The 13,950-nt window shown below is 39.5% G+C and overlaps 1 protein-coding gene across 1 annotated transcript in view; it reads left to right on the top strand.

Moving 5' to 3' along the window:
- RSBN1L (round spermatid basic protein 1 like) overlaps positions 1-12,168 on the top strand; it is a gene marked incomplete at its 5' end in the record, with an annotated part of 43,563 nt that extends 31,395 nt beyond the window's left edge. The window contains 5 exons of the mRNA XM_082239588.1: positions 2,529-2,666; positions 3,384-3,526; positions 6,444-6,611; positions 8,275-8,383; positions 8,475-12,168. Coding sequence (XP_082095714.1) covers positions 2,529-2,666; positions 3,384-3,526; positions 6,444-6,611; positions 8,275-8,383; positions 8,475-9,119 — 1,203 coding nt within the window. The 3' untranslated portion in view covers positions 9,120-12,168. The remainder of the gene's footprint in view (positions 1-2,528; positions 2,667-3,383; positions 3,527-6,443; positions 6,612-8,274; positions 8,384-8,474) is intronic.
- Between the last annotated feature and the right edge of the window lie 1,782 nt (positions 12,169-13,950).

Here is a 13,950-nt window from a genome sequence, read left to right as displayed (position 1 = left end):
AACTATCAATTAATTTTGAGGTTATCTTGACTACCAAGATGACTGACACAGGCCCAGTTGCGACCATGCGGAGATTTCTGGACTGACATCTCCACGTGGCTGCCCTTTCTATCTTTCTTAAGCAGGTAAGCAGAAGAGCTTATTTATTGCGTTTATATCCCAACCTTTTCCCCAAGGAGTACATGTTTCACAGCCTCCTCAGTTAATCTCTACAACAGCCCTGTGAGGTGGGCAGGTGACTGGCCCAGGGTCACCGAGAGAGCTTCCTGACTTGAGTGGGTATTTGAACCCTGATCTCTCACTGATCTGACACTCTTAACCACTACACCACACTGACTTCCTAGAGTACTTCTGCTGTGGTCCAGCTATATAAATTAAGTAGGTAAATAAATAAGAGCAAAGCAAAATGTAATTTAAAGAAGAATCTGAACTATTTCCTTAAAGCTTGAATTTGTTTTATTTTAGATTGTTTTATTTGATGTTTTAATGTGTTGTAAACAACCTTGAATTTTTTTAAAAAAGAAAGCGGTATAGGAATGGAATGAAAATAATAATAAATATAATAAGTATAATAAGTTCCATGGGGGGGAGAAAAGGTTCCTAGACAGTCTGTTCTGGCAACCCCAGCCTAGGTTTAAGGTGCCATTTGGCAATTAGCTTATATATCTGAGTTTCTAACACTGCAAGATGGCGTTTGCAGGCCTTCCACAGAGAAAGAAGCGTAGTTTGTTATCTATGTCTTCATTTTTATGCTATCCATTCCTTTGACAAAATATTAAAACATCTTGCTACAAAACAAGAGCTGGAAGTGCCTTTTTCCAGCCTGAGTGCTTATCTTTCAACACTGCATGTTTAATTTAAATCTGACTACAGTATGTTGCCGTAACTAATTGTATGTAGACAGAAAGTCCTAGGAAAATTTAAATTTCTTAATGGCAAGCTAAATCATCTAAATCATCTATGCCTAAACTCTTAACAGTGTTAAAGGTAAAGGTAAAGGTACCCCTGCCCGAACGGGCCAGTCTTGACAGACTGTGGGGTTTGTGCGCCCATCTCACATTTATTGGCCGGGGGCCAGCGCTGTCCGGGGACACTTCCGGGTCACGTGGCCAGCGTGACATCGCTGCTCTGGCGAGCCAGAGCCGCACACGGAACGCCGTTTACCTTCCCGCTGGTAAGCGGTACCTATTTATCTACTTGCACCCGGGGGTGCTTTCGAACTGCTAGGTGGGCAGGCGCTGGGACCGAACAGCGGGAGCGCACCCCGCCGCGGGGATTCGAACCGCCGACCTTTCGATCGGCAAGCCCTAGGCGTTGAGGCTTTAGCCCACAGCGCCACCCGCGTCCCTCTTAACAGTGTTAGCTGATGGATTATTAAACAAAAACTGGCTATTGGAGTTTCTGTGGAGGAAACATGTTTACTTGACAGTCGTGTTTGAGAGTAGCATTTTGTTGTGTTGCTGACATTTAGACAGGCTGATTGCTGGTCAAGAAGTCACTGCATTTGTGTCAGTGGAGAACAGATGGTTGTAGGGAGGGCATATGTCCAAGAGAGTGGGAAATGAGGTAATGAAAGGGGGGGATAGATATATTAACGCATATTTAAAATTGTCATAGGCACAAAGCTATAAAAATTAGGCATCTAGAAATTAGATGTGGACTCATTTTAAAAGAACAGAAAGCAGACACTGCTGCATAGAAACTTAGAATACATTACCATTTAATGAAAAGTGCTGCCTTCTCTGTTATTTTTGTATCAGTGCATAGGAAGGCAAATGTATAAGATCCTAGGGTTTGCATTAGACAGCACAGGAGAAGTGAATGTATACTGGTTGGTAAATAATCTGCTATGCATATTAATGTTGGTTCAGTAAACATCATTTTCTTAATCCCTTGCTCCAGCCTTGTAATTAAATTTATTGATATTCTACGCAGCAGAATATATTAGTTAGTTATTCAAACAAGGCAATGTATTTTATAGTATAAATAGTAATTTTCTTGCTTTTCTTGTAAATAATTGTGCAACATAAAATGCATATTCTCTTCCTATGCTTCTATTATGTTTGTTCCTGAAGAGACAAAGGAAAGTCAGATATTTTTCATTATCTCTTTCAGTTGTGTTGCAACAGTTTTATACTAAAATATTAAAATATAAATTAACCCTTTTTATTAAAACTAAGTTATTAAAATACATATAAACATTTTTTTTTAATGTAGCCACCTTTTATTATCTGCTACCTTTTGTTTTACTTGCATTGTTTAATTTTTTTTTACCATTTGTGGGTTTTTTTGCATTTCATGTTGAGTATGATCTTTTATTTATGTTGAAATGCTAAACTAACATTGCACTCGCCACCTTTTAGCCTGGTCCTAACTTCAGATCTCCTCTCACTGTACTATTAAAAATGTTTAATTTGTACTTCTGTGCTTTAGAAAATATTTTGTATATTTGTGTAAATGTAAATTGTTTTGTAATTTATTCTGTATATAAAACTGACCCTTGTTTACTGTATATGACTTTCTTTTAGGTAAAAAGAACATATTCCCATGGTACATACAGAGCTGGCCCAATGAGACAAATCAGCCTTGTTGGAGCAGTGGATGAGGAAGTGGGGGACTATTTTCCAGAGTTCCTAGATATGCTGGAAGATTCACCTTTCTTAAAAGTAAGAAAGAAAGGGAATCGGGGAAGTAACTTTGCATAGTTTTGTTAAATCTTAAAACTTTGTTTATTATGATAAACAAAATGACACTTCTAATATGGTGAAGAGATTAGATCCAAAATCTGCAAGTCTTTAATACAGGGATTCTTGCATGCAAAATTAAAATTAAATATAATGCAATGCAAGAAAATAAATAGTGTGCAACATTTTGTGTTTATGTGCATTTTTCTGCAATCAATAGCTTTCAGGGTCCATGATCCCCAAAAGGTTAAGAATCACTGTTTCAGAAAGTCACTTCCAAAACTGGCAAATGATTAGGTATAAGGCAACAATTAAAGGTATTGATTTTTCAATTTGTATTCTACATTCATATTTGAAGGCCAGTTCAAGTTCTTCATAACTGAGGCTATTAATTTCTTATGAAACCTGCAGTCCTGATGAAATTTTCAAGGAGCACTGAAAGCACTCAGATTCTTAGGTTGCAGAATACAGTGTGCTACAATGCAATTTATATATAGATATAATATTATCTTTGAGGTAGACATTATTTTGAATTGGAAATACAGTAAATGCAGAAGAAAAATTGTGGTCCTCTACATTGATGAAATTGCCCCTGTTTTGCAGTAGAATAAGATATGCAGTGTTTTCATGTTGTGAGTTAATGAAAATGTTTCAATTGGTGGTGTTTTAAATAACCTTTAAATAACTGTTTCTTCTTAGTGTACTTTGCCATGGGGGACACTTTCTAGTTTGAAACTAGAGAGTCGTAAAGATAGTGATGATGGTCCTATTATGTGGGTACGTCCAGGAGAACAAATGATCCCTGTGGCAGACATGCCAAAGTCACCTTTCAAAAGGAAAAGGTATGCTGAAATATCTGGCTTTATTTGATTCCATACTATAGAGTTTAAAACTTCCTGAGCAGCTTACAGCCGTTAAAACAGTAATAAGGTATTTAAAAAGAATTTTAAAAATTGAAGCTAAAAAATCTCAGAATCCCCAAAGCTCTAAAAATCCTGAGTAAATAAAGATACCTTCATCTGGTACAAAAAGACATCAAGTTCAAAGCCCCTCTGGCAAGATTGTAATAGTTGGAGTGTGTCAAAGCAAAAAATACCTTGGTGGAATCTACACACATATAAAAAACATTCTGAACATGCTTTAAAAAAATAATAAATACATTGAATTTTCCATAAGGCTCGCCATTGCCATCTAGTGTCACATTGTATATTGCACTTAAAACACACTATCTGTGGTTGTAAAGCTGAGTCCCTTGTCTCCAAAGTTGTAAGTTATTTTTGAGGAGGCTGGTTTAAGCCCATGTTTTTTCTTCTTTTTGAATAACTTTTTATTGGGTTTTAAAAATCAAGGATCATAGGAATAATAAATTATACAAATAGACCAAGTCTTTTCATATCATTCATACATCACAAAAATACACAATAAGTTTGCAGTAATATCTATGACATACAATTCATTATTAGTGGTCAGTATATAAGCTCTTGGTTCATTGATTGGTTAAACAAAAACAAAGGGGATAAAAAAAAGGATAAAAATACAGGATAGAACAGAGTTAACAGATAACATTCAACATCACTTAGCTAATCGCCTAATCAGGAGCCCTTGTGGTTGTGCTTAGATTAAGTATGAGTAATAGTCATTTTTTCCTCTTAAGTTACCAATGAAACAATATAGAGTGCTTGTATAATGATGAATGGGGGGTTTCAAAGTGAATATAATAATTTATGTTTACATTTAAATTTAGATAAACCAGATTGAGCCAAATGCTGATGGTGGGGGGATTATTCATTTTCTGGAATATGTTATGAAATTAAACTATATTGGGGTAAAGCCATCTTTCTTCATCTGTCAATGTGTCAACTGTAGTTTATTTGTAGTTTATTTCTTAAGGAGGGCTGTTTCCTAAACTGTTTTGTACCAATTGTCTATTGTTGTGCCGGAAAAGTCTTTTCAGTCTCTGGTTATGTTGTGCTTTGCCACTTGTAATAAATGGCTTGTTAATTCTTTAAGTTCAGGCCTTTTTGACTAAACATGTTATATTTTCTTTTCTTAATAGACACTAATACTGTGTACTTGTAATACTTGGCTCTGGTTCTAGAATTACTGACTGAATTGGATAGAGCTGGCTCCAATTTCAGCCAGTATTAATCTCTGAAGTGATGTACTTAGGCCCTTGTGAGCTCAAAAAAGAGCACTTTGTTCCATAGAGGGAGAAAGTAAATGATCACAGAGAGCTGGGGTAGCAGCTAGTTCATCATCAATGATTGTTATGATTTATTTATTTTTATATCAAACAGTTTTAAGTCACTTAATAGTTTTAACATAGGGTACAACATAAACAGAAAATCAAAAAACCAGGAATTCAGGCAGTCAAAAACATTCCCTGAACTTACGGGTCAGGGAAAGACCAGGCAAAAAGTTAGGTCTTTACAAGACACATGATGTACCGTATTTTTCGCCCTATAGGATGCACTTTTCCCCCTCCAAAAATGAAGGGGAAATGTGTGTGCGTCCTATGGGGCGAATGCAGGCCTTCGCTGAAGCCTGGAGAGCGAGAGGTGTGCACCGACCCCTCTTGCTCTCCAGGCTTCAGGCAGCTATCCGCAAGCCTGCAGAGCCCGGCGGGAACTCCCGCGGGCTCCGAAGGCTTGCGGATAGCTGCCTGCAGCCCAAAGCCCGGGGAGCGTGGCACTGTGCACCCCAGGCTTAGGGCAGCTATCCGCAAGCCTTGGGAGCTCGGCGGGAGTTCCCGCCAGACTCCCAAGGCTTGCGGATAGCAAGCTCCACAAGCTCCGAGAGCGATGGCGAGGTTGCGCAACCTCGCCTTCGCTCCCGGACCCCCAGCCCCGAGGCCAAAAACAAAGCCAGGACAGCCAGCGGGATCCATCCCGCTCACTGTTATGGCTTCTTTGCTCTTTGGGGCTCGGGGGAAAAATAATTCCCCCCCTTTATTCCCCCCCAAAAAAAATAAGTGCGCCCAATGGGCCGGTGCGTCCTACAGGGCGGAAAATACGGTTATTGGCCAATTTTTCAGCTGGCCTAGGTCCTGCATGGCATCTCCTGATTCAGTCGTTATTGAGAACTAGAACTGAGTGTTATCCTACTCGTGACACCTGGCCCTAATTTCCTTATGACTGCTCCCAGTAGTTTCGTATTGCCTAGAGCATAATTGCTAGGGGACTGAAAAGCACTCTTCTATTATTACTGTCTGAACTTGGCCACATAGGTAGCGCAGTGCCCCCAATTCCCATCCCATAGAGCCAGTCCCAGGAGTGCCTGGCTTGCTCTGGTTCATGGGGTCACAAAGAGTTGGACACGACTAAACGACTAAACAACAACAGAGCCAGTCCAGGAGGGTGCAATGGTAAATGGTATAAAAAAACCTTAGAGAACTAGACGTGGGAACAAGATTACACTCCCCTTGTCCTGCTCTTGTTAAACACAATCCATCAGGGTGGTCATGAGCAACTCAGTCCCATAGAATAGCAGTCTTTCCATTTCTAATTTGTGTGTAGAATGCAATTATAATATCAAATGAACATTGCACTGTGTACAAGAAATGTACAAAAAGATCTAGAAATGCGGGTGTGTATTAGCTTGTTCATTTGTTTTCAATCACTGCACAAAAATTCTAAACCACCTTGTATATTGGAGGGCATTCCTTTTTTACTGGTGTAATAACGTGCTAACAATTTTATATGAAGAGGGGGAAAATGGACAATTATTCTTAATTTTTCTTCCCCCCCATCCTTTTAACAGAACAACCAATGAAATAAAAAACCTGCAGTACCTACCTCGTATTAGTGAACCTCGTGAAATGCTTTTTGAAGACAGGACACGAGCCCATGCAGATCACATAGGACAAGGGTTTGAACGACAGACTACAGCTGCTGTGGGAGTATTAAAGGCAGTGCATTGTGGAGAGTGGTATGTATTTGCCAGGTTTTTTTCAGGATAAACATCTGAAAAATACCTGCATGAATTGGACAGTGCTGAGATAGGTCCCAACTAATAGTCCTGTCATCACTCTTGGCCTTGAGTTGGTATGCAAAAGAGATTTGGCCCTGAATTGCTGCAAGTTGCTGATCCTAATATAGGGAGTCAAAAATCCTAAAGATAAATGCTATTTGTGCATTTAGTTTGATGCATTCTATAACAGATAAGTATTCCATATCAAATCTACGTTGGCACAATGGATAGGAAATGGCAAGATAGTGACGGAGGTGATTAGTAAGTATTAATGCAGAATGGAAATTGCCATGCAGAATGGAAATGGACATGATTTTTGATTTGAGGTGTGATTTTCTTCTATTTTCAGCTCTGGACTAATCTGTTTTTGAAATCTTAGTTGGCTGAATTGTGCAGTTTAATTGAAAACACAGATGAAATGTTAAGAAAGCAAAATGAGCATTTGCCTACCTTCTGATAACTGGATTTGAAAGTAAATCCAGCTTTTTCTTCTTCGTGTGTGTGTTTTTTAACAGCTGTGAAATATCAGAGGATAGTGGAATGTGATAAACAATTATGATTTAAAAATAGCAATGTTTTGGAGACTGATAGTGTGACATATAAGCAGGTCATAACTTAATTTGTAGCTTCTGGGACAAGGAACCCTGAGCACTGCAATCTCTAATTTACACTAATTTGCAGATGCTGTACATTGCAGCTGTGTGGAAGAAGTAAATAAATTAGCATACTTGCCAGAGTATCCTGTGGCTCATGTGAAACTAAAAGGTAAAGGTACCCCTGACTGTTAGGTCTAGTCACAAAGGACTCTGGGGTTGCGGCGCTCATCTCACTTTACTGGCCGAGGGAGCCGATGTTTGTCCGGAGACAGTTTTTCTGGGTCATGTGGCCAGCATGACTAAGCCGCTTCTGGCGAAACCAGAGCAGCACACGGAAACACCGTTTACTTTCCTGCTGGCTGGAGCGGTACCTGTTTATCTACTTGCACTTTGACATGCTTTTGAACTGCTAGGGTGGCAGGAGCTGGGACCGAGCAATGGTGGTTCACCCTGTTGTGGGGATTCGAACCACCGACCTTCCAGTCGGCAAGCCCTAAGCTCAGTGGTTTAGACCACAGCGCCACCCGCATCCCTTTTGATTTTAGGCCCCAGTAAAAGGTTATGCTTTCTACAAGGAAGTTGTAATAGTTGTAACACACCTGAACACCTGTTATATTAGCATGAGAAGACAAAGGCTGTGTTAGTACTAGTTATAAAAAATAAGTTTCAGTTCCTGTTGTTACTTTTCTGCAAACTGCAAACTTCTGCAAACTAAAAAACAACTGTTTGTATATTTTCAGTGTTTTATTTTGTGCTTACAAGAGCAGCAAATAGCTGGCTGATTTTAATATACAGGGGACGCATGGGTTGCGAATGCGATCCGTGTGGGAGGCACATTCGCAACCCACAGCGCCGCGTGGGTTGCGATTCAGCGCTTCTGCGCATGCGCAAAGCCGGAAGTAACCTGTTCCAGTACTTCCGGGTTTGGCGCGGTGTGCAACCCGAAAACGTGCAACCTGAAGTGTCTGTAACCTGAGGTATGACTTTATTAACCTTGATGGCAACACTTTCTCCCCTTTGTATAGGCCTCAACAACCTCGTATAACCAAAGATGTAATTTGCTTTCATGCAGAAGATTTCTTAGAGGTAGTTCAACGAATGCAACTAGATCTGCATGAACCTCCGCTTTCACAGGTAAGTGTTTTGAAAGACTTGATAATTATTTCCTTGAGAATTACCATGATCCAGAAAACATTTATTAATTTTCTTTTCTCTCTCTTTCTAGTGTGTCCAGTGGGTTGATGATGCAAAACTTAACCAATTACGAAGGGAAGGCATTCGATATGCCAGAATTCAGTTGTATGATAACGATATTTATTTTATTCCAAGGAATGTTGTGCATCAGTTTAAGACAGTTTCGGCTGTGTGCAGTTTAGCTTGGCATGTTCGGCTCAAGCTCTACCACTCAGAGGGAGAAAATCAAAGCATCTATGAAGCAGGCCTGCCAACAGATCCCACATGTTCTGCTGTAGGACTTCAAACTGACAGTGTAATCCACGCAGCGAGTATAAATGCCTCTGAAGACACTAAATTTTCAGGCATTCTGCAAACTAAATATGTCAAACAGGAATTTTCATGCACACATGAACCTGCTGCATCTTTCCAAAATAAAGAGGAACCAATTATTGTTAATCTTCCAGAAAAGACAGTCGCACCTAATGTTATGGAATGTCAGAATGTTAAAGCAAAGCTGGATCATGGTCAGTTGACAGGGTCTACGTTTGAAACTGCCTCTGAATTTGAACCTGAAGACAAGGACTTGCAGGACAGCTTGGGTCTGGGGGGTCATGTGAACCTGGAGGATACCAGACAAAGCAGTTCAGCATATTCAAGTCTGCATGGCAAAGAAGAAGATGACTTTTTGTGTTGAAGTTGTTCTGTGTGTGTATATATATTTTTAAATTCCTTTTTAAACATAATAATGTAAAGATGCTTAAATTCTGTGAGTCAGGTTTGTTACTTGCCTCACATCTGTTACAGAAAATAGTTTATGTAGCTTTGTAACATTCCTCAGTGCCTGTCCATAACTGTGAAAGTATCAAAGCACTTAGGGCCAGATGCACTGTAAACACTGCAGGTGTAACATAAAGAAGTCTTTAAATATGAGTTGTAGGTTTTAGACTAGAGCTGACATTTAACATATATTTTTTGTAAGATAAGCCAGAATTCTTTTTGACAATTCCAGGCTTTTCCATAGAGCTTATTTATACCAATTTTTTTTTCCTTTTTAACGTGTCAGCACTGTAGTGTAAATAGCTTTTTTAAAGAAAAATCTTTTTAGTGTGATTTATATTGAAATGTGAGCCACTTAATAAAGGTTCATAATAACAATAATGGGTTTTATTTTTCAGTCTCTTTAAAAAAAACCCTCAAAACTTCTGAGCTAATTTTCAAAACACTTAGTTTTGCAAGAAAGTGAATATTATTGTATGATGAAACAAAAATCTTAGACATTTAAGTTAAAATGCACAGTTTCACTTTCAAAGCGAATTTGGATGAGTAGTTCATGTGGTGGTTATACATGCAATGAACTTCTCTTGTCATCTTATCTTACATTGACAGGTACTTTGCTCACAATACAGTTATGATAAACTTCAGAGATCCCACTATTTCCTGGTGTTCCCTACATGAAGAGAGATGAGTCAGGAATCCTAAGGGAAAAAATCGCACACATTACAAAAAAATCAGTTAGAATGTTTTGGCATACCATACAGGGATACTTGTATAATTTTTGAAGTTTCATATTCTAGAACAGCAGACAAATATTGATAGGAGCCCAAAGATGGAAGGTGACTGGAATGTGTGACCTACCTGACCTCTGAGGGAACCTAATCAAGTTTTTGATTCTTAGCCTTTAGCTGAAACTGCATGCATATTTTTATGCTTTAATCCACAACCGCAAAGGCCAAAAGAACAACCCGAAACTTGGACTTTGGGGATTTTGGAGAAAAGCAGTACATAATTGAATACAATAATCAATTTACATTTTTAAGTACTTGTATAACTACTGCTAAGAAGGCCCCTTGATTAAATGTAAGACACAGAATCTTCATAGGTGTACTTAAAGCACAATTATACATTAGGGCTGTATTCTAGAGGGTATTTAATTTTGTCTTTAGCTCTTGGATTACTGAATTGGCTTCTTTGGTAGATGCAGCCAGTTGAGTTTGCCCAGCCCATTGGAAAGCATGGCCACTGCTGCTAAGCCTCATAGGTTTTGAAAGGAGTTAACACGCAGAATGCTTAATTACAGCAAAGGTTTAACAGCCCATAACATCTTCCCCTTTCAGATTTAAAAATATAAACACACTTCAAGGCAAGATGCTGCAAAGATACGAGGCCCTTTTTTTGTCCCCAGTGCATCTTAGTAATATGAACTACAATTTGGGCTCATCTTGTGCATTCAGTAAAATTGAAGGAAGGGTTCTGGCTCATACATTGCATATGTAAGAGGTCCCAAATTTAGTCACCCACGTTTCCAGTTAGGGCTAGGAAAGACTTACCTGAACCCTTGGAAAGCTGCTGCCAGTCTGTAGATAGCTATGACCTAGATGGACAAGTGTTGGGGTATAATACAGTTCCCTATTATCTTATATGGTACAGCTTTTTTTTGGATTGTGCCACTTCGCAATCCAGATTGAGATGTAGTCCATATTGGGGAGTTATTGAAGGTTTTCCCAAATATTTTCCCAAATATTCTACTTTGATAGGTGCAAAGGGTTGTTGACATGGGGGGCCACTGCAGCGTGCATTTTCACCTTTATTCTGAAGTGGTACAGTCCTAAAAGCACAGTGCAACATGGTGGGGAAAGGGATCTGCATCTTTTTGAAGTTTTTGAAAGGGATGCGATATCTTTTGTTAGTTACCTAATGGGCTGAACGTGTTACCTCCTTTTTTAAAGCGCTAAAACCTGAGCACTCTTAAACCTCCAAGTTGTTCACCTCAAACTAAGCAGTAATTGGTTATGACTAACTTTTGTTTACCACCTGAGATGTTGCCCTATGTATCTTCCGTTCAGCTAGCTGCTCTCTACCTGAGCGTAATTGGGTATAAAGTACCTTTTCCTATGAGATGGATTCTAAGCCCTGCTCGCTCCCGAAACCTAAATCTCTAAATCTTGAGTGGACACCAGTTCCAGTCTCCTCAGCTCACTCTCTCCCAGTTATTACATCCTATCATTGGCATTCTATCCTGTATACATTGAAACTTACTTGAGGACTCAAGTTGGAATAAATATAACTTGCAATAATGGAGCTGGAGTTTATTATAGGAAGCAGGACCCCCCTCCCAAAAAACCCCCCAAATCCAAATGTACAAATTAACAATAGCCAGACAATTTAAGCTGTTAAACAATTTTGTGTGATTTGTCCTCTTCCATAAATGCTAACATATAAATTGGCTCAGAACCTGATGGTTTTTATGTTGTACAAATGTAATTCACCTACATCTGGCCCTATACCATTTTCCAGGCAGAAATAAGTAGAGGTTTTAAACTCAAGGTTCATACTTGCATCAAGAAATGTCACTATTAGGTTGGTAACTGGTAAGGCAGATACAGATGATTGTAAGAATCATTAAGGCTTCCATACTATGTACGTGTGCCTGAGAATAGGTCTAAATTAACTCAGTGGGGCTTACTTCTGAGTAAACATGTAGAAGATTGTGCTGCCAGAGCAACTTCTCAGACTTCCAAGTTTTTCATAGAATGAAACAGCATAAGATGGAGACATACATAATTGCTAGTATATCCTGAGGAGAGGGCCTGACTCAGTCACCAGTTCTTACTAATACATTATCGTCTTAACTCACTACTCTCAGTCACACTTCTTTAGTGCCTACTGTAGCAAGAGACCTCTATTGGTAAATATAGTTGGTGCACCATCAAAACAAAAATAAAATAACAAATGCTCTAACTTAACCTGTGTGTTTTTAACTTTTGTGCAAGTTTGTTATATTTTACACTTGTTCTAATCCTTCATTTCATTTTCTGACGTATAATACTGCTGCCAAGTGAAATTTTTGCTTCTTTTAAAAAATGCCTCTAGGTGTATGCTTTGATCAGGAGCTTCCATAGGGCTCTTGTTTGAGTTGAATGATGCTGGACTTTTGTTTTGCTTTTTGTATGCAAGAGCCACAGAAAATTTAACACAGCTGGCCTCCTGACATGAAGAAATGTTATTCTAAGACGTGTGCCCCCAAAGCTTCTGTTTCTTCCTCCTTCCAGGCTGCCCCACCAGCAACAACCACCTCTTACAATGGGCAGAAACCAGATATTTAGGCTCCAGCTGACTCCCACTTCAGCCAATCAGATGAAAGTGGAGTAGAATTCCCTCCCCTGCATCAGACCACCTCATATCCATTGAGATGTAGGCAGAAGCTCCTAATCAGACCAGAGTATCCAATCAAAATTGCCAGCTTTTAAGCCTCTAGCATAGTGTTGCTTCTCAAAGCTGCCACATAACTTTGCAACTGTCTGCCATGAGCTGATACCACATAATTCAAAATTTACATTACCCCATGCTGTGAAACTTACCATTTTATAAAAGCAAACTTTACCATATGCTTAAACAAATGGCAATTTCACCACAGTAGCATTCTATATTGGATCTTAATTAGGTTCCAAACCCTGATCTGAACCCAAACAAAAAAGAAAATAGGAAATAAAATAGTACTGAGATGAGAAGGGGCCTCCATTTTTCTTGTAGTTATGTGTTTAGCAATTTTTAAACTGGGATAACTTTTATAACTTTTGAGGTCCAGATGATTAGATGTTTGTGCCCCTTGGAATATAGCCTGCAAGTTCTTTCTTTCTTCAAAAGAGCTCAAGATGGCATACATGGTGCCTTGTCAGCTGCACGTTTTTGCCATTCTGAGATTTGTGAAGGGTGGGGTGTAAATTAATGTGCTGTGAAGGTGACTTGTTTTATCAAGCATGATCGTGTGATAAGGATGCTCATCACATCTAGATTCTTGCTTAGCTCAGGGATTTTCCTACATAGGTGTGGTAAGCCAGCTGTGATTTTGGAAGGTCCTTTATTGGGGCTTCCTCGTGCTGTGTGTGTGTGTGTGTGTGTGTGTGTGTACGTACTATTCAACAATTACATAAAAATGCAACCTATGGGGGAATAATGCACATTGGACTTGGAATGTATAGTAATAGCCAATCACCAGCCTTTTTCTCTGAACATAAAAGCCCTGCATCAGACCGTGTCCATCTAGACTAGTAACCTACTTCCAACAGAAGCTGTGACCAGCTTGTGCCACTCTGCATAGAACAGGGGTCAGCCAACTTTTTCAGCCATGGGCCGGTCCACCGTCCCTCAGACCATGTGGTGGGCTGGACTATATTTTTGGGAGGGAAATGAACGAATTCCTATGCCCCACAAATAATCCAGAGATGCATTTTAAATAAAAGCACACATTCTACTCATGTAAAAACACCAGGCAGGCCCTACAAATAATCCAGAGATGCATTTTAGATAAAAGGATACATTATACTCATGCAAAAACACGCTGATTCCTGGACCGCCCATGGGCCGGATTGAGAAGCCGAATGGGCTGCATCCGGCCGATGGCCTTAGGTTGCCTACCCCTGGCATAGAAGATGCACAGGACTGGAAGACCGCTTATCTCCACATGTGTCTGTGTGTATGCTAAGATCTGCAGATATGCTTGGAAACATCATTTCAGCACCAGACAA

This window comes from Podarcis vaucheri (genome assembly GCF_965113315.1).
Source record: "Podarcis vaucheri genome assembly, chromosome: 10".
NCBI classification, from domain to species: domain Eukaryota; kingdom Metazoa; phylum Chordata; class Lepidosauria; order Squamata; family Lacertidae; genus Podarcis; species Podarcis vaucheri.
The sequence above is the reverse complement of the archived record's forward strand: the minus strand, read 5'-3'. Positions and strand labels throughout refer to the sequence as shown.